General features: G+C 45.4%; 1 protein-coding gene across 3 annotated transcripts in view; it reads right to left on the reverse strand.

Annotated features, from left to right (window-relative positions):
- Positions 1–20,461, reverse strand: part of PHTF1 (putative homeodomain transcription factor 1) — a 281,946-nt gene that overhangs the window by 96,635 nt on the left and 164,850 nt on the right. For all 3 annotated transcript variants that reach the window (XM_040423902.1, XM_040423901.1, XM_040423900.1), the window contains one exon: positions 17,380–17,466. In XM_040423902.1, the coding sequence (XP_040279836.1) occupies positions 17,380–17,466 (87 nt within the window). The remainder of the gene's footprint in view (positions 1–17,379; positions 17,467–20,461) is intronic.

A 20,461-nucleotide genomic window follows, 5' to 3' on the forward strand; every position in this document is an offset into this window, starting at 1 on the left:
ATGCCTACTATTGGCATGGCTGTGATTGGCCAACTGCAGCATGTGACCCAGCCTCTATATAAGGCTGAGTCACGTAGCGCTGCACGTCACTCTGCTATTCTTAGTGTAGGGAGAGGATGCTGCTGCTGTCAGGGACAGATCAGGGATAAATACTAAGAAGAACTGCCTTATAACTCAGCGATCTCAATCCAATGTGTTTTGTGGGTGCAGTGCACAGTTTTTTTAAGCCTGCACTGAGCCAACTTCTGTTGAAAACGCATTTTATTTTTACTTCAGCTTTTCACTATGAATACCTAATCGGCAGCCATTTTATGCAGACATGCTGGTGCAGCACTATCTATCTGCATGTCTGCTAGTCCAGAAATACAGCTTTTTTGCTGACTGTGCTTAAATATATATTTTTTTTCATATAGTGCACCAGCACTATCTATCTGCATGTCTGCTAGTCCAGAAATACAGCTTTTTTGCAGACTGTGCTTAAAATTATATATTTTTTTCATATACTGGTCATCTTTGATTACACGTGCATAAGTGACTGTCACATTTAGGCCACAAATACGGCCATTAGGTTACTGCGTTTAAAAAAAAATCTTTTTTTCATATACTGGTCATCTTTGATTACGAGCATATGTGACAGTCACATTTAGGCCACAAATACGGCCATTCGTTTACTGCGGTTGAAATAAACCGTGTGTTCATATACTGCTCATTTTGGATTTAACATACATAGAATACAGTCACATTTTGGCCACAAATATGGCCATTCGTTTACTGCGGTTGAAATAAACCGTGTGTTCACATACTGCTCATTTTAAATTTAGCGTATATAGAATACAGTCACATTTTGGCCACAAATACGGCCATTCGTTTACTGCGGTTGAAATAAACCGTGTGTTCATATACTGCTCATTTTGAATTTAACGTACATAGAATACAGTCACATTAAGGCCACAAATATGGCTATTCAGTTACTGCGGTTGCAATAAACCATGTGTTCATATACTGGTCATCTTTGATTACACGTGCATAGGTGACAGTCACATTTAGGCCACAAATACGGCCATTTGTTTACTGCGGTTGAAATAAACAGTGTGTTCATATACTGCTCATTTTGAATTTAACGTACATAGAATACAGTCACATTTAGGCCACAAATACGGCCATTCGTTTACTGCGGTTGAAATAAATAGTGTGTTCATATACTGGTCATCTTTGATTACACGTGCATAGGTGACAGTCACATTTAGGTCACAAATATGGCCATTCGTTTACTGCGGTTTAAATAAACCGTGTGTTCATATACTGCTCATTTTTAATTTAACGTACATAGAATACAGTCACATTTAGGCCACAAATACGGCCATTTGATTACTGCGGTTGAAATAAACCGTATGTTTATATACTGATCATTTTGGATTTAACGTACATCGAATACAGTCACATTTAGGCCACAAATACCGCTGTCGTATAGAGTTTTAAAAACAATATTGAGTGCAATACCCTACATCAGGGTTTATATTGGCGGTTAATTATTTTTAACATACTTAACCAATTTTTACTTTGATTTGTGAACGCTAACTATGAGGAAAACATCTAATAAGGGACGCGGTCATGGTCGCGGTGGTGGTGTTGGTGGAGCCTCTGGTGCAGGGAGAGGACGTGGTCGATTTGCCACAGCTACACGTCCTACTGAACCTACTACCTCAGGTCCCAGTAGCCGCCAGAGTCTACAGCGATATTTGGTCGGGCCTAATGCCGTTCTAAGGATGGTAAGGCCTGAGCAAGTACAGGCGCTAGTCAATTGGGTGGCCGACAGTGGATCCAGCACGTTCACATTATCTCCCACCCAGTCTAATGCAGAAAGCACACAGGTGGCGCCTGAAACCCATGCCCATCAGTCTGTCACATCACCCCAGTGCATATCGGGGAACCTGTCTGAGCCTCAAGTCATGCAGCAGTCTCTTATGCTGTTTGAAGACTCTGCTGGCAGGGTTTCCCAAAAGCATCCACCTAGCCCTTCCCTAGGGGTGGAAGACATAGAATGCACTGACGCACAACCACTTATGTTTCCTGATGAGGACATGGGAATACCACCTCAGCACGTCTCTAATGATGACGAAACACAGGTGCCAACTGCGTCGTCTTTCTGCAGTGTGCAGACCGAAAAGGAGGTCAGGGAGGAAGACTGGGTGGAAGACGATGCAGGGGACGATGAGGTCCTAGACCCCACATGGAATGAAGGTCGTGCCACTGGCTTTCAGAGTTCGTAGGAAGAGGCAGTGGTGAGACCAGGCCAACAGCATAGCAAAAGCAGGAGCAGGGTGCAAAAGCAGAGCAGCCATCGCCGAAACAGTTCACCTGCTACTGGCCACTGCCACCAGGGACCGAGCACCCCAAACGCAGCATAAAGGAGTTCCCTGGCATGGCACTTTTTCACACAATGTGCTGACGATAAGAACCGAGTGGTTTGCACGCTGTGCCATCAGAGCCTGAAGCGAGGCATTAACGTTCTGAACCTTAGCACAACCTGCATGACCAGGCATCTACATGCGAGACACGGGCTGCAGTGGAGTAAGCACCTTCAAAACCAAGAAAGGGCTCAGGCCCCTCCTGCTCCCTCTTCTGCTCCTGCCTCGGCCTCCTCCTCCGCCTCTGGAGGAACGTTGGCACCTGCCGCCCAGAAAACAGAGGATGTGCCACCAACAACACCACCTCCGCCACCAAGCATCTCCACCATGTCACACAGAAGCGTTCAGCTCTCCATCTCACAAACCTTTGAGAGAAAGCGTAAATTCCCACCTAGCCACCCTCGATCCCTGGCCCTGAATGCCAGCATTTCTAAACTACTGGCCTTTGGAATGCAGTCATTCAGGCAGGTGGCGACGGACAGCTTCAAATAGCTCATATCACTTGCTGTCCCACAGTACGTCGTTCCCAGCCGCCACTACTTGTCCAGGAGAGCCGTGCCCTCCCTGCACAACCAAATATCGGATAAAATCAAGTGTGCACTGCGCAACGCCATCTGTGGCAAGGTCCACCTAACCACAGATACGTGGACCAATAAGCACGGCCAGGGACGCTATATCTCCCTAACTGCACACTGGGTAAATGTAGTGGCGGCTGGGCCCCAGGCGGAGGGCTGTTTGGTGCATGTCCTTCCGCCGCCAAGGATCGCAGGGCATCATTCTTTGCCTCCTGTTGCCTCCTCTTCCTACTCTGCTTCCTCCTCCTCTTCTACCACCTCCTCATCCGGTCAGCGACAGACCTTTACCACCAACTTCAGCACAGCCAGGGGTAAACGTCAGCAGGCCGTTCTGAAACTGATGTGTTTAGGGGACAGGCCCCACACTGCGCAGGAGTTGTGGCAGGGTATAGAGTACCTGGTGGTGTGCGATAATGGGCGAAATCTCGTTGCAGCTCTGGGACTAGCCGGTTTGACGCACATCCCTTGCCTGGCGCATGTGCTGAATTTGGTGGTGCAGAAATTCATTCACAACTACCCCGACATGTCAGAGCTGCTGCGTAAAGTGCGGGCCGTCTGTGCGCGTTTCCGGCGTTCTCATCCTGCCGACGCTTGGCTGTCTGCTCTACAGCTTAACTTCGGCCTTCCCGCTCACTGCCTCATATGCGACGTGCCCACCAGGTGGAGCTCCACCTTGCACATGCTGGTGAGACTGTGCGAGCAGCAGCAGGCCATAGTGGAGTTTCAGCTGCAGCACGCATGGGTGAGGCGCACTGCGGAATAGCACCACTTCACCACCAATGACTGGGTCTCCATGCGAGACCTGTGTGCCCTGTTGCGCTGTTTTGAGTACTCCACCAACCTGGCCAGTGGCGATGATGCTGTTATCAGCGTTACAATACCAGCTCTATGTCTCCTTGAGAAAACACTTAGGGCGATGATGGAAGAGGATGTGGCCCAGGACGAGGAGGAGGAAGAGGGGTCATCTCTAACACTTTCAGGCCAGTCTTTTAGAAGTGGCTCAGAAAGAGGATTTTTGCAACAGTAGAGGCCAGGTACAAATTTGGCCAGCCAGGGCCCACTACTGGAGGACGAGGAGGAGGATGAGGATGAAGCATGTTCACAGCGGGGTGGCATCCAAGGCAGCTCGGGCCCATCACTGGTGCGTGGCTGGGGGAATACGGAGGACGCCGACGATACGCCTCCCACAGAGGACAGCTTGTCCTTACCTCTGGGCAGCATGGCACACATGAGCGTCTACATGCTGCAGTGCCTGCGCAATGACAGCAGAGTTGCCCACATTTTAACGTGTGCTGACTACTGGGTGGCCACCCTGCTGGATCCCCGTTACAAAGACAATGTGCTGTCCTTAATTCCCTCACTGGAGCGTGATCGGAAGATGCGCGACTACAGTCGCACGCTGGTAGACGCGCTCCTGAGAGCATTCCTGACTGACGCCGGGGGACAAGTGGAAACACAAGGCGAATGCAGGAGAGGAGGAAGAGGTCGCCAACGCAGCTGTGTCAGCACCAGCACCTCAGAAGGCAGGGTTAGCATGGCCGACATGTGGAAAAGCTTTGTCACCTCGCCGCAACAACCGGCCCCAACTGCTGATATGGAGCGTGTTAGCAGGAGGCAGCATTTGAACAACATGGTGGAACAGTACCTGTGCACACACCTACAGGTACTGACTGAGGGTTCTGCCCCATTCAACTTCTGGGTCTCCAAATTGTCCACATGGCCAGAGCTTACCCTGTATGCCTTGGAGGTGCTGGCCTGCCCTGCAGCCAGTGTACTCTCTGAACGTGTATTTAGCACGGCAGGCGGCGTCATTACAGACAGACGCAGCCGCCTGTCCACAGCCAACGTGGACAAGCTCACGTTCATTAAAATGAACCAGGCTTGGATCCCACAAGACTTGTCTGTACCTTGTGCCAGAATAGACATTTATACCACCATCAAACATACATTCTTGTACTCAAGTCAAGTGCAATGATTCTTTGCTTTCTTTTTTTTTTATTTGTCCCAATATTTTGGTGGCTACCTACCCCAATAAAAAATAAAAATAAAACATTGTTGGCTGCCTCCTCCTCCTCCTCTATTGCTGCCTCCAACTACAACACCACATTCACCGCCTCCTCAACCTCCGACTCCATATCCACCTCCTTCTCTGAGTTGCAGGTTAATAATCTGTAATTTTTAGTTATTTTATTTTAAGTTATTTCCCTATCCACGTTTGCAGAGCAGTTGCCATGCTCTTAAGCACATTTTACTGCCTTTTACATCCCTCTAGCCTTTTCAAGGACTATTTTAGAGCCATTTTAATGCAAAAAAGTGCCAATTTTAGTGCCCTAAATTGAAAAAATTCTTATTTTCAATTGTCGGGTGACATTTTACCATTTTTGGCGTATACAAACCCCTGCTGTGCCTGGGTGACGGGCCTAAATCTCTCAAAATCGTCTGTTCTATTGCTGGGTGACATGAACCCCCTTTTGCCATAAATGAACCCCTGCTGTGCCTGGGTGACAGGGGCCTAAATCTCTCAAAATCGTCTGTTCTATTGCTGGGTGACATGAACCCCCTTTTACCGTGAATGAACCCCTGCTGTGCCTGGGTGACAGGGGCCTAAATCTCTCAAAATCCTCTGTTCTATTGCTGGGTGACATGAACCCCCTTTTGCCGTGAATAAACCCCTGCTGTGCCTGGGTGACAGGGGCCTAAATCTCTCAAAATCGTCTGTTCTATTGCTGGGTGACATGAACCCCCTTTTACCGTGAATGAACCCCTGCTGTGCCTGGATGACAGGGGCCTAAATCTCTCAAAATCCTCTGTTCTATTGCTGAGTGACATGAACCCCCTTTTGCCGTGAATGAACCCCTGCTGTGCCTGGTTGACATGGGCCTAAATCTATCAAAATCCTCTGTTCTATTGCTGGGTGACATGAACCCCCTTTTGCCGTGAATGAACCCCTGCTGTGCCTGGGTGACATGGGCCTCGTTCTCTCAAAATCCTCTCTTCTATTGCTGGGTGACATGAACCCCCTTTTGCCGTGCATGAACCCCTGCTCTGCATTGCTGACAGGGAACTAAATTTAGTGAAAACACCTGTTACTGATCGGAAGATGCGCGCCTACAAGCGCACGCTGCTGATGGCATTCCCACCTGACAGCGGGGGCACAGTGGAAGCATAAGGCAGAGGAGGAGGAAGAGGTCGCCAACGCAGCTGGGGCACCACCAGCACCTGAGAAGGCAGGGTTAGCATGGCCCATATGTGGAAAAGCTTTGTCAGCCTTGGAGGTGCTGACCTGCCCTGCAGCCAGTGTATAGTGTGAACGTGTGTTTAGCACGGCAGAGAGCATTATCACAGGCCGCAGCCAATGTGGACAAGCTTATGTTTATTAAAATGAACCAGGCATGTCTCCCACAGGACTTGTCCGTACCTTGTGCAGAATAGACATTTATACCAGCCTCAGCCATCCATTCTTGTACTCAAGTGCACTTATTCTTGGTTTTATTTTGTTATATATCCCAATATTTTGGGGGATACCCCAATTTTAAAATAAAAAACAACACAAATCAGTGTTGGCTGCCTATTCCTCCTTCACCGCTGCTTCCACCTACACCGCCACGTTAACCTACACTGCCATATCCACCCATCCACCGCCTCCTCAACCTCCTACTCATAGATCCAGATTTTTATTTTTTATTTTTCTGTATTTTATGTTATTTTAAGTCATTGCCCTATCCACATTTGTTTGCAGAACAATTGCCATGCTCTTAAGCACATTTCGATGCCTTTTGCAGCCCTCTAGCCATTTCCAGGACTATTTTAGAGCCATTTTAGTGGCCAAAAGTTCGGGTCCCCATTGACTTCAATGGGGTTCGGGTTCGGGGTCAAGTTCGGGTCCCGAACGCAAACTTTTTTTTCAAGTTCGGCCGAACCTGCCGAACCCGAACATACAGGTGACCGCTCAACACTAAGGACCTGGTGTTTTTATTTTATTTTGGGAGCCTTGTGTCTGTATTTATTTTTGGATGTGGTTCGTCTGTATTTTACTATGTGAAGCCAAACTATCTGCAAGAAACCCTCGTAGAGCACCACTGCTGAGAAAAAGGTTACAGTTTGCCAAAGAACACATAGCCTAAAGAGAATTGGCGCAACATTCTATGGACAGATGAGAGCAAGATTGTTTTTATTGGGTCTAAAGGCCGCAGATTGTTTGTGAGACGACCCATAAACACTGAATTTAAGCCACAGTACACTATGAAGACTGTTCAACATGGAGGAGCAAGCATAATTGTTTGGGGATGTTTCTTACACTCTGGAGTCGGGCCAATTTATTGCATACCAGGCACCATGGACCATTTTTTATTATATCAAAATACCGGAAGAGGTCATGTTGCTTTAGCTGAAGAAGCGGGCAACATCCTGGTTCCAGAAAAACAAGATTGATGTTATGAAGTGGCGAGTCCAATCCCCAGATCTCAATCCAATTTAGAATTTGTGGAGTGGCATCAAAAATGCTGTTTTTGTTACCAAACCCAAGAATGCAGAAGAACTGTGGAATGTAGTACAGTCAGCTTGGGATGGAATATCTGTTTGCAGGGGTCAGATGTTAGTTGCCTCCATGCCACACAGATGTAAAGCAATTATCATAAAAAAAGGTTATACAACTAAATATTAGTTCAGGGATTAACAGAAAACATATATATATATACAGTACAGACCAAAAGTTTGGACACACCTTCTCATTCAAAGAGTTTTCTTTATTTTCATGACTATGAAGGCATCAAAACTATGAATTAACACATGTGGAATTATATACATAAAAAACAAGTGTGAAACAACTGAAAATATGTCATATTCTAGGTTCTTCAAAGTAGCCACCTTTTGCTTTGATTACTGCTTTGCACACTCTTGGCATTCTGTTGATGAGCTTCAAGAGGTAGTCCCCTGAAATGGTCTTCCAACAGTCTTGATGGAGTTCCCAGAGATGCTTAGCACTTGTTGGCCCTTTTGCCTTCACTCTGCGGTCCAGCTCACCCGAAACCATCTCGATTGGGTTCAGGTCCGGTGACTGTGGAGGCCAGGTCATCTGGTGCAGCACCCCATCACTCTCCTTCATGGTCAAATAGCCCTTACTTTCAACGTTTTCCCAATTTTTCAGCTGACTGACTGAGCTTCATTTCTTAAAGTAATGATGGCCACTCGTTTTTCTTTACTTAGCTGCTTTTTTCTTGCCATAATACAAATTCTAACAGTCTATTCAGTAGGACTATCAGCTGTGTATCCATCTGACTTCTCCTCAACGCCACTGATGGTCCCAACCCCATTTATAAGGCAAGAAATCCCACTTATTAAACCTGACAGGGCACACCTGTGAAGTGAAAACCATTTCAGGGGACTACCTCTTGAAGCTCATCAAGAGAATGCCAAGAGTGTGCAAAGCAGTAATCAAAGCAAAAGGTGGCTACTTTGAAGAACCTAGAATATGACATATTTTCAGTTGTTTCACACTTGTTTGTTATGTATATAATTCCACATGTGTTAATTCATAGTTTTGATGCCTTCAGTGTGAATCTGCAATTTTCATAGTCATGAAAATAAAGAAAACTCTTTGAATGAGAAGGTGTGTCCAAACTTTTGGTCTGTACTGTGTGTATATATATATATATATATATATATATATATTTGTGGTAAAGTCCTGGAAGGGGTGTATATCCCACCCAGGTTCCTCAAATGGGTGAGGTAAGTAAAATCCAGGAAGATGGCCCTGGCGTCTTCAGCAAACATAGTTGCTGGAACAATTTTTTTTGTTAAAGTTCAAGGGCTGGATTTTATTTGGACTGGGAAGGTAGGTTTGGTAGTGGGACCTCCCCAGTCCACCCCCATTCCAGGGCATGTTTTCCCCTAGACTGAGGGATCCCCAGGTGTAGTCTAGCTGGGATTGTTATGGGGAAATAAAAGCACATCCCAGGCTGTCAGTCTGGAAAGGAGTTATGCCAGAAAAAAGTCTAGGAAGCTGGCTGCCTTGCTGGCTAGTAACGATATGAGAAGAAAAAAAATGGAGTAAATGGAAGGAAGTTGTATTAGGAAGATGGGATAGGGGGGAGAAGAGGAGAAGAAAAAAGGAAAAATAAAATGTAAATAAAAATAGGGGGGGGAAGAACAAGAAAGCGAGATGAGCACCAGAGGAGAACTAAATGATCCTAGGAGGGAATCAAGTGAAAGGAAACCAGTTTCAGCAGTAGGCAGCAACCCACTAAAAAGTGAAAGGACAGAAACACTTAAAGTGTACCGCACATGTGAGAAGAACAGAATGGGTGGGGTGCCAAAGGTGAAAAAGGAATGGGTGATGGTATGACTCTATAGTGAAAAGTGGCTGAGATGGTAGATATGCCAAAGTCTTGATGGAAAAAGTAACACCGTGAATAATTAACAAGGCGTATAGAACATACCATAAAACTAAGAGATAATACCAGATCGTGGTGGAAGTAAATATATGGAATATTACATAGTATTAAATGATATAAGCATCATATTAAAATAAAGGAAAGCCCGGTGAGTCCAGGGACTTCACCAGGGAGGAGGGTGGACAGGATAAACTCAAGACACCTGTCCCCCTAGCCTCCTCTGCCGAGGTCGCCTGTGAGGTGATAAACAACCTGTCCTTGTTGAAGAGATTCACTTCAGGACTTCCAAATAAGCGGATGCTTTTTTATTTTCAAGTAAGAGCTCAACGCGTTTCGGGGATAACATGGAGGTCCCCTTCATCAGGAGGATATAAACACATATAACAAAACAAGATAAAAACTCACACTTATATAGAGGAAGATGTACCTCATTTGTTTGATTGATTCCAAGTGGTGTTTCCATGCAGTGTTTCCACGTGGGTAGTGACTACCTGGTCACCTGACCCTTAGGGTACTTTCACACTAGCGCTTTTCTTTTCCGGCTCTGAGTTACGTCAAAAGGGCTTAGGCCTCTTTCACACTTGCGTTGTTGGGATCCGGCGTGCACTTCCGTTGCCGGAGGTGCCCGCCGGATCCGGAAAAACGCAAGTGTACTGAAAGCATTTGAAGACTGAACCGTCTTCCAAATGCTTTCAGTGTTACTATGGCACCCAGGACACTATTAAAGTCCTGGTTGCCATAGTAGGAGCGGGGAGCGGGGGAGCGGTATACTTACAGTCCGTGCGGCTCCCGGGGCGCTCCAGAATGACGTCAGAGTGCCCCATGCGCATGGATGACGTGATTCATGCGACACGTCATCCATGAGCGTGGGGCGCCCTGACGTCACTCTGGAGCGCCCGGGAAGCCGCACGGACGGTAAGTACACTGCTCCCCCGCTCCCCGCTACACTTTACCATGGCTGCCAGGACTTTAGCGTCCCGGCAGCCATGGTAACCATTCAGAAAAAGCTAAATGTCGGCTCCGGCAATGCGCCGAAACGACGTTTAGCTTAAGGCCGGATCCGGATCAATGCCTTCCAATGGGCATTAATTCCGGATCCGGCCTTGCGGCAAGTGTTCCGGATTTTTGGCCGGAGCAAAAAGCGCAGCATGCTGCAGTATTTTCTCCGGCCAAAAAACGTTCCGTTCCGGAACTGAAGACATCCTGATGCATCCTGAACGGATTTCTCTCCATTCAGAATGCATTAGGATAATCCTGATCAGGATTCTTCCGGCATAGAGCCCCGACGACGGAACTCTATGCCGGAAGACAAGAACGCAGGTGTGAAAGAGCCCTTAATGCCGGAAAAGAACTGATCAGGTATATCCCCATGCATTCTGAATGGAGAGTAATCTGTTCAGGATGCATAAGGATGTCTTCAGTTCAGTCATTTTGACTGATCAGGCAAAAGATAAAACCGCAGCATGCTACGGTTTTATCTCCAGCAAAAAAAAACTGAAGACTTGCCTTTCAATAGGAATGTACAGTCGTGGCCAAAAGTTTTGAGAATGACACAAATATTAGTTTTCACAAAGTTTGCTGCTAAACTGCTTTTAGATCTTTGTTTCAGTTGTTTCTGTGATGTAGTGAAATATAATTACACGCACTTCATACGTTTCAAAGGCTTTTATCGACAATTACATGACATTTATGCAAAGAGTCAGTATTTGCAGTGTTGGCCCTTCTTATTCAGGACCTCTGCAATTCGACTGGGCATGCTCTCAATCAACTTCTGGGCCAATTCCTGACTGATAGCAACCCATTCTTTCATAATCACTTCTTGGAGTTTGTCAGAATTAGTGGGTTTTTGTTTGTCCACCCGCCTCTTGAGGATTGACCACAAGTTCTCAATGGGATTAAGATCTGGGGAGTTTCCAGGCCATGGACCCAAAATGTCAACGTTTTGGTCCCCGAGCCACTTAGTTATCACTTTTGCCTTATGGCACGGGGCTCCATCGTGCTGGAAAATGCATTGTTCTTCACCAAACTGTTGTTGGATTGTTGGAAGAAGTTGCTGTTGGAGGGTGTTTTGGTACCATTCTTTATTCATGGCTGTGTTTTTGGGAAAAATTGTGAGTGATCCCACTCCCTTGGATGAGAAGCAACCCCACACATGAATGGTCTCAGGATGCTTTACTGTTGGCATGACACAGGACTGATGGTAGCGCTCACCTTTTCTTCTCCGGACAAGCCTTTTTCCAGATGCCCCAAACAATCGGAAAGAGGCTTCATCAGAGAATATGACTTTGCCCCAGTCCTCAGCAGTCCATTCACCATACTTTCTGCAGAAGATCAATCTGTCCCTGATGTTTGTTTTGGAGAGAAGTGGCTTCTTTGCTGCCCCTTCTTGACACCAGGCTATCTTCCAAAAGTCTTTGCCTCAGTGTGCGTGCAGATGAGCTCACACCTGCCTGCTGCCATTCCTGAGCAAGCTCTGCACTGGTGGCACTCCGATCCCGCAGCTGAATCCTCTTTAGGAGACGATCCTGGCGCTTGCTGGACTTTCTTGGATGCCCTGATGTCTTCTTAACAAGAATTTAACCTCTTTCCTTGAAGTTCTTGATGATCCTATAAATTTTTGATTGAGGTGCAATCTTAGTAGCCACAATATCCTTGCCTGTGAAGCCATTTTTATGCAATGCAATGATGGCTGCACGCGTTTCTTTGCAGGTCACCATGGTTAACAATGGAAGAACAATGATTTCAAGCATCACCCTCCTTTTAACATGTCAAGTCTGCCATTTTAACCCAATCAGCCTGACATAATGATCTCCAGCCTTGTGCTCGTCAACATTCTCACCTGAGTTAACAAGACGATTACTGAAATGATCTCAGCAGGTCCTTTAATGACGGCAATGAAATGCAGTGGAAAGTCTTTTTTGGGATTAAGTTAATTTTCATGGCAAAGAAGGACTATGCAATTCATCTGATCACTCTTCATAACATTCTGGAGTATATGCAAATTGCTATTATTAAAACTTAAGCAGCAACTTTTCCAGTTTCCAATATTTATGTAATAATCAAAACTTTTGGCGACGACTGTATTAGTGCCGGATCCGGCATTCAAAATACCGGAATGCCGGATCCGTCCTTCTGGTCTGCGCATGCGCAGACCGAAAAAAAGGTGAGAAAAAGAAATGCCGTTTCCATTTTGCCGGATGACACCGGAAAAACGGATCTGGCATTTCAATGCATTTTTCTGACTGATCAGGCATTTTTAAGACTGATCAGGATCCTGATCAGTCTTACAAATGCCATCAGTTGGCATACGTTTTGCTGGATCCGGAAGACAGTCCCGGCGACGTAACTGCTTGCCGGATCACTCTGCCACAAGTGTGAAAGTAGACTTAGGGCAGGAAACAGGAAGTTTACAAAATAAAAAAAAGTCAAATGAAAAAGTATACGAATGGTAAAAGTTACAGATCGTCTGTAACTTTTACCATTCGTATACTTATTCATTTGACTTTTTTTTATTTTGTACCGGCCCTAAGGGTCAGGTGACCAGGTAGTCACTACCCACACGGAAACACTGCATGGAAACACCACTTGGAATCAATCAAACAAATGAGGTACATCTTCCTCTATATACAGTCAGGTCCATAAATATTGGGACATTGACACAATTCTAACATTTTTGGCTCTATACACCACCACAATTGATTTGAAATGAAACGAACAAGATGTGCTTTAACTGCAGACTGTCAGCTTTAATTTGAGGGTATTTACATCCAAATCAGGTGAACGGTGTAGGAATTACAACAGTTTGCATATGTGCCTCCCACTTGTTAAGGAACCAAAAGTATTGGGACAATTGGCTCCTCAGCTGTTCCATGGCCAGGTGTGTGTTATTCATTCATTATCCCAATTAAAATGAGGTCCAGAGTTCATTTCAAGTGTGTTATTTGCATTTGGAATATGCTGCTGTCAACTCTCAAGATGAGATCCAAAGAGCTGTCACTATCAGTGAAGAAAGACATCATTAGGCTGAAAAAAAACAAAACAAACCCATCAGAGAGATAGAAAAAACATTAGGTGTGGCCAAAACAACTGTTTGGAACATTCTTAAAAAGAAGGAACGCACTGGTGAACTCAGCAAAACCAAAAGACCCGGAAGACCACGGAAAACAACTGTGGTGAAGAATTCTTTCACTGGTGAAGAAAACACCCTTCACAACAGTGCTCCTGATGAAGGGGACCTCCATGTAATCCCCGAAACGCGTCGAGCTATTACTTGAAAATAAAAAAGCATCCGTTTATTTGGAAGTCCTGAAGTGCATCTCTTCAACAAGGACGGGTTGTTTATCCACCTCACAGGCGACCTCGGCGGGGTAGGATAGGGGGACAGGTGTCTTGAGTTTATCCTGTCCACCCTCCTCCCTGGTGAAGTAAGTCCCTAGACCAGGGGTACTCAACTGGCGGACCGCGGTCCGCCGCCAGTTGTCCGGACCCCGGCCATCCTTCAGAGCGCTCCTCCTCTCCTGCACACTGTACCATGCAGGAGGAGGAGCTTACTGTCGCACTTCCTCCTGTCCCAGAGTTCAGTGAGACAGGGCTCCCTCCACATGTAGCGCTCCTCCTCTCCTGCACGCTGTGGTACGTGCAAGAGGAGGAGCTTACCGGCGCACTTCTTCCTGCCCCAGGGGCGCAAGGAGAGACGGCTCCCTCCACATGCAGGCACCAGCGCTTTCATCCGGCACCTGCGCGTGGAGGAAGCTTTCTCCCTCAGTGCGCTCACAGGTCCCTCCTCCCCTGCAGCAGCGGCAGCACGTAAGGGAGCTTCAAGCTCCAAAGGACACTTGCGTGCTGCTGGAGAGGGGAGGGACATCACCACTGCCACCAATGAAATAAATGTCACATTTGGGAAGGAAGGGGGGCGTGTAGAGGGCTACAGAGAGGCGAGAACACGTCACTGACTGCAGGGAAGGACTCCAGTCAGTGTCGTGTTCCCATCTCTCCTGGGCCATCTTCTTTAAAATTAAAGGTAACCTGATTAAATAAAGTGATAAAGCCCCATCAAACCATGATAGTTTTGTTTCAATGGAGCGGAAAAAGATGCAGACAGCACACAGTGTGCTGTCTGCATCTCTTGTGGCCCCATTGTAATTAAGGGACCGCATCTAATCCCCCAATAATGGGAATTGGATGCGGAACAAAACTATCATATGTCTGTTCTGTGGCTTGGGTTGCCACCCGGCCAGTAGTTCACCAGCAAGGCTGGTATTTTAGTTCCCTTGCCGGTGCCAGAATTTTCCTGTAAGGACTGTTAGGGTACTTTCACATTTGCGGCAGGACGGATCCGACAGGCTGTTCACCCTGTCAGATCCGTCCTGCCGCTATTTCGCCGGACTGCCACTCCCCATTAACTATAGCGGGAGTGGAGCTACGGCGCAGCATGGCAGTGCACGGCGTGAGGCCGCCAGACGAAAAAGTCAGACATGTAGTACTTTTAGTCTGGCGGCCTCTCACCGTGCTGCGCCGTAGCTCTGCCCCCATCCCCATTATAGTCAATGGGCACAGAGCAGCGGCACGGCAAAGTAGTGGCAAGATGGATCTAACAGGGTGAGCAGCCTGTCAGATCCGTCCTGCTGCAAGTGTGAAAATACCCTTACTAATGAGCGCTTCCATCATGGAACGCCCATTAGTACAGCATTTACCTCCACCGCTACTTGTGCTAGTAAAAAAATTAATAAAATTACGGTACCTCCACCTCCATTTGCTCACGCTGTGGAGAACACTCCCTGCTGACTAGAAGCTCAAGACGTCATCACGTTGGAGCACCGGTCCTGAGCTTGCAGTCAGCAGCGAATGTTCACCGCAGCCAGGTGAATGCTAATTTTTTTAATTTTTTTTTTAGCAAAAGCAGAGAAGGGGGGCACTAATGGGGGCATTACTCTTACTGGGGGCACTAATGGGGACATTATTCTTACTGGGGGCATTATTCTTACTGGGGCACTAATGTGGCCATTACCAATTCTGGGACTTACCCGGGGTGCTCCACTATAACGCCAGAGCGCCCTACGCGCATGGATCACATGATCGCATGGCATCTTTACTGTTGGCGTTCAGCTCGGACCTTCACCTGACTGCAGACCCAGGTATGTGGACCTTTAATAAAACTAGTTGAGTACCCCTGCCCTAGACTCACCGGGCTTTCCTTTATTTTAATATAATGCTTATATCATTTAATACCATATAATATTCCATATAATTACTTCCACCACGATCTGGTATTATTGCTCAGTTTTACAGTATGTCTTATATGCCTTGTTAATTATTCACGGTGTTACTTTTTCCATCAAGACTTTGGCATATATACCATCTCAGCCATTTTTCACTATAGAGTCATACCATCACCCATTCCTTCCTCCTTGTCCATCTGCTATCAGCTTTGGCGCCCCACCCATTTTGTTCTTCTTGCTGGCTAGTAAAGCATGATTCTCTGAGTGTGACCTGCATTCAATAGGTGAGCTAGAAACAAATTTGTATTAGCTAGGGCCCAGACGGACAGGAGTTTATTTTGTTTGGTTTGTGTTTTGGTGATGCTGGAACCTCATCTTACCCAGTGAGTTATAACTGGGTTCACCTGTAATTGCTGAAGTGCCATAAAATAAAGCATAGTTTAGACTTCAATCCTGTTGTCTGCGAAGGAATCTGTCATCGCAGCCCCCCTTGAGAGAGCAATCCCTTACAATATATAGTTAGGCAGGGGATAGGGAAAAAATTTAGCATCTCCCTGAAGGGAACAAAGTAGCTATTGTGGGCTATTTCCAGTCATAATAAGCAGCCGGACAATTAACATGAACGAGGAGCAGGCAAACTTCAAATGTTGTGATATCAATTGAAGCTGAAATAAATAGAGCAAAATATATACATATATTACTATGCTGTGTCAAAATGTAATGTCCAGAAACCTATTACAGTAATCTCTCAGATTATGAAGGGAATTTTACAGCCCTCACCCTTTCAACAAGGTAAAGGGACTCAACCCTGTTATTCCTTACTATCATACGACAACTTATTTCATAAAAATATTTACATCCATAAATGGGAATAGGACCTTTATAAAACTTTTACCACACAGGAATGGAAAACAACTAGTTTCTGGAACCCCCCCCCCCCCCAAAAATTTTTTTGCAAAAAGCAAACAGCATAATGCCACTAGAACTTTTAAGGTACACAAACACAGGTACATACTGAAAATATACTGTACAGTTAGGCTTCTAGGTCTTAGGGCAGATTTTCAGTTCAGCTGAGTTTTAACTTTTTTCTATACATCAAAGAAGAGGAGAAACTTCGGAGTTCACAGCGGCGCAATCAAGGTCTGGAAATTGAGATTTACTGGTAAACACTGTACTTTATTAAAGATTGTCCTAGCAACACGTTTGAGGGCCTCACTGGCCCTTTCGTCAGGCTTGTTACAAGCCCAATGAAGGGGGCCATGCAGTCCTGAAACACGTTGCTGGGACAACTTTTAATAAAGTACAGTGTTTACCAGTAAACCTCCGCTTCCAGACCTCCTGAAACACGTTGCTGGGACAACTTTTAATAAAGTACAGTGTTTACCAGTAAACCTCCGCTTCCAGACCTTGGTTGCACCGCTGTGAACTCCGGTTTCTCCTATTCTTTGACATGCAATCCAGCTCCACAAGTTTTCCCCAGAGGCGTTCCTTTCTGCATCTTGGTGACTTCAACTACTTTGCGTTGAAGGTTGTTTAGCCCTGAGGACAACATCAGGTGAGAACCTTTTCATCCGGATCTTCTCTACTTACCCAACGGTCCTCCCTATGATGCACTCTCCTTTCTATCTTTTGTGAAGTGCATTATCAAATACTTGCTTGTCATTCTTATCATGTTTACCGTAAGGCCTCAGAGGCTATCTATCATTTGCTGCTGTTTGCTGGGGAAGTCCACAGTGCTTGATGTGATAAATAGTCTAACAGTTAAAAAACAGATGACTTACTGTACCTGGCTCATGAAAGATTCTTCCCCTGTGTCCACAGAACTATCAGATTCCTGGACACATTGGTTATTTTTTAACACTCTATGTTTTTCCTGCAAGAAAATGAAAGGTTGTTATCATCATAGTGCAACAGCGGTTATTGACTACCTGCAAAATACAGTTGCAAGAAAAAGTATGTGAACCCTTTTGGAGTTATATGGATTTCTGCACAAATTGTATACTGAACAAAAGGGGGCACACCTAACAATACAATTGCGGAGTGCAGGCCTGGTATCAAAAAAGCAAACCTGACAACAATTAAGAAAGAAATACCAAAACTCAGCCGTACCTCCAAGAATAAAGACAAAATTTTTTTTTAAGACAAATAGATTTAAAAACATAGATGAACAAAGCCCTCCTCACAGATGAGGGAATAAAGTGCTACAATGCATATGTGAAGCCACCATACAATAATGGTACCACAACAGGACATCAATAAAGTATCTAAGAAGCCTGAACAAAAATACTTATCGTGGAACACAGTTGTAGTGCATAGGGTAATTGAAGATCCATCCGTGAGGAGAGCCATTAGAACCTGATGCGTATCGCTAGTACAAATGTTAGCTTCCTCAGAGGTCCATATGCGTTCACATGATTGTCTCAACATTTATAATCAACAGGATAAAACATGATTAACTAAACCTGTGACACGGCCAATCAGGAAAGCGGAGAGCAAGGGGAGGGTTGGTATGACGGAGTGTCAGTTACCTGGATCCCCCCGGTGCATGGTCGCGCACAACTGCGTGTGCCGAAAGTAAGCCGGCATGTTGGAAGCGCGAGTGCACATGTGCAAGATGGCGCCCAGTCCGGAAGTCAGCGCCGCGATGCGTTCCAAAGACCGGGTACGCAACCCAGCGTCGACGTCACAACCGGCCGCCAGCCCGCGCAAGGGCACCCCGTGGAACGCAAACAGATCAAGATGGAACATGAACAGACACAATGGGATATGGCAGGCAAAAGTTAAATAAACAGGGCCTTTGCGGTACAAATAACATTATATAGTCAGATAGTGACCTGGTAAGCCTATTTTCAAGTGGATATTAGTGTCAATTAATTTTTTTTTGCCATAAGCTATACTCGATCAATCACAAAATTATGCATCTAGTATAATTCACATAGATACCAATAGTCATAAAATGTGAGAAAATAAGAACCAGAACCTTTTGGATGCTAGAGAGATTACAGTACAATACATAACAAAAGAGCGTCAATACAGTTTTTTTAGGATCATCACATGATTAATTTAGTGCATCACTTCCGGACTGGGCGCCATCTTGCGCATGCGCACTCGTGCTTCCAACACGCCGGCTTACTTCCGGCACACGCAGTTGTGCGCGACCATGCACCGGGGGGGATCCAGGTAACTGACACTCCGTCATACCAACCCTTCCCCCTCCCCTTGCTCTCCGCTTTCCCGATTGGCCGTGTCACAGGTTTAGTTAATCATGTTTTATCATGTTGATTATAACTGTTGAGACAATCATGTGAACGCATATGGACCTCTGAGGAAGCTAACATTTGTACTAGCGATACGCGTCAGGTTCTTCTGGCTCTCCTCACGGATGGATCTTCAATTACCCTATGCGCTACCACTGTGTTCCACGATAAGTATTTTTGTTCAGGCTTCTTAGATACTTTATTGATGTCCTGTTGTGGTACCATTATTGTATGGTGGCTTTACATATGCATTGTAGCACTTTATTCCCTCATCTGTGAGGAGGGCTTTGTTCATCTATGTTTTTAAATCTTTCTGCACAAATTGGTCATAAAATGTGATCTGATCTTCATCTAAGTCACAACAATAGACAATCACAGTCTGCTTAAACTATTAACACACAAAGAATTAAATGTTACCATGTTTTTATTGAACACACCATGCAAACATTCACAGTGCAGGTAGAAAAAGTACGTGAACCCCTAGACTAATGACATCTCCAAAAGCTAATTGGAGTGAGGTGTCAGCCAACTGGAGTCCAATCAATGAGATGAGATTGGAGGTGTTGGTTACAGCTGCCCTGCCCTATAAAAAACACACACCAGTTCTGGGTTTGCTTTTCACAAGAAGCATTGCCTGATGTGAATGATTAAATGCAAGTATTTAGAGAGGGCTCACCTGAATACTCAAAAATGGAGATGGGTGCTCCTACAAAGAGGATTCACCCAATCCTCTAAAAAAATTGGAATCAAATGTAGTATAGTAGGGCACACCAATATCTGGTTCCACACGGACAATTAGTATAATAATATTTATTTTAGCAATATACACTATTAAATACACATACATAAAATATCACACTATAAAATAGTAAAATACATAAAATACATGCAGTAAAAACCATATATCTATATAAATATATAAATATTAATTCCTATAGGTTTTCTGCGTTTTGGTACAGTAGTGTCCTTCCAACTAATTGCCACACTCAATGTCCCAAAAAATATAGTTATAGAGATGGGAATGACTGTTTAAGTTTTTGAATGCGGTTTTTTAGGTAGTCACTTGTATTGTTGCGACTTAATAGTCGTTGCGTATATATTGTCGCTCCAATCTCACTGTCTGTTAGTAAAGATAAGCCGAAGCTGTTTTACTCACAGTTTGAAGTAATATCGGCTTTTAGTAAATCACTGGTGGCGTCCCACGTGTGATGAACTTTTTACAGGCTGCGGTTTGTAGAGATGGTGTAACTTCGGGATCCTCGGTGATCATAGGCGGCGGTGCTGTCTTGGAGATCTGTCGGTAATATACTCCTTCTGCGTTTTGAATGTATAGCGCAGGAGTGGGCTTTGCCAAAGAAACGACTCTCCAGGAAAACAGATGTCCGGCTTGACTTTACTTTTATAGATAAAGGTTCACCGATCCCTCACTTTTTTCTTTTCTTTCAGCGCTTTCGATCCTCCTGTAATATACTGTGTTCCATGCGGTAGTTACCATACGCGTTTCGGAGTGGGCTACGACTCCTTCTTCAGTGGCTAGTTTACCCATGGAATTGACTAACTTTTATACCCCTCAAACAGGTGCGGGCTAATTCATTTAATTTTGAATAGGAA

The sequence above is a fragment of the Bufo bufo genome, chromosome 3 (assembly GCF_905171765.1).
Source record: "Bufo bufo chromosome 3, aBufBuf1.1, whole genome shotgun sequence".
Classification (NCBI taxonomy): Eukaryota; Metazoa; Chordata; class Amphibia; order Anura; family Bufonidae; genus Bufo; species Bufo bufo.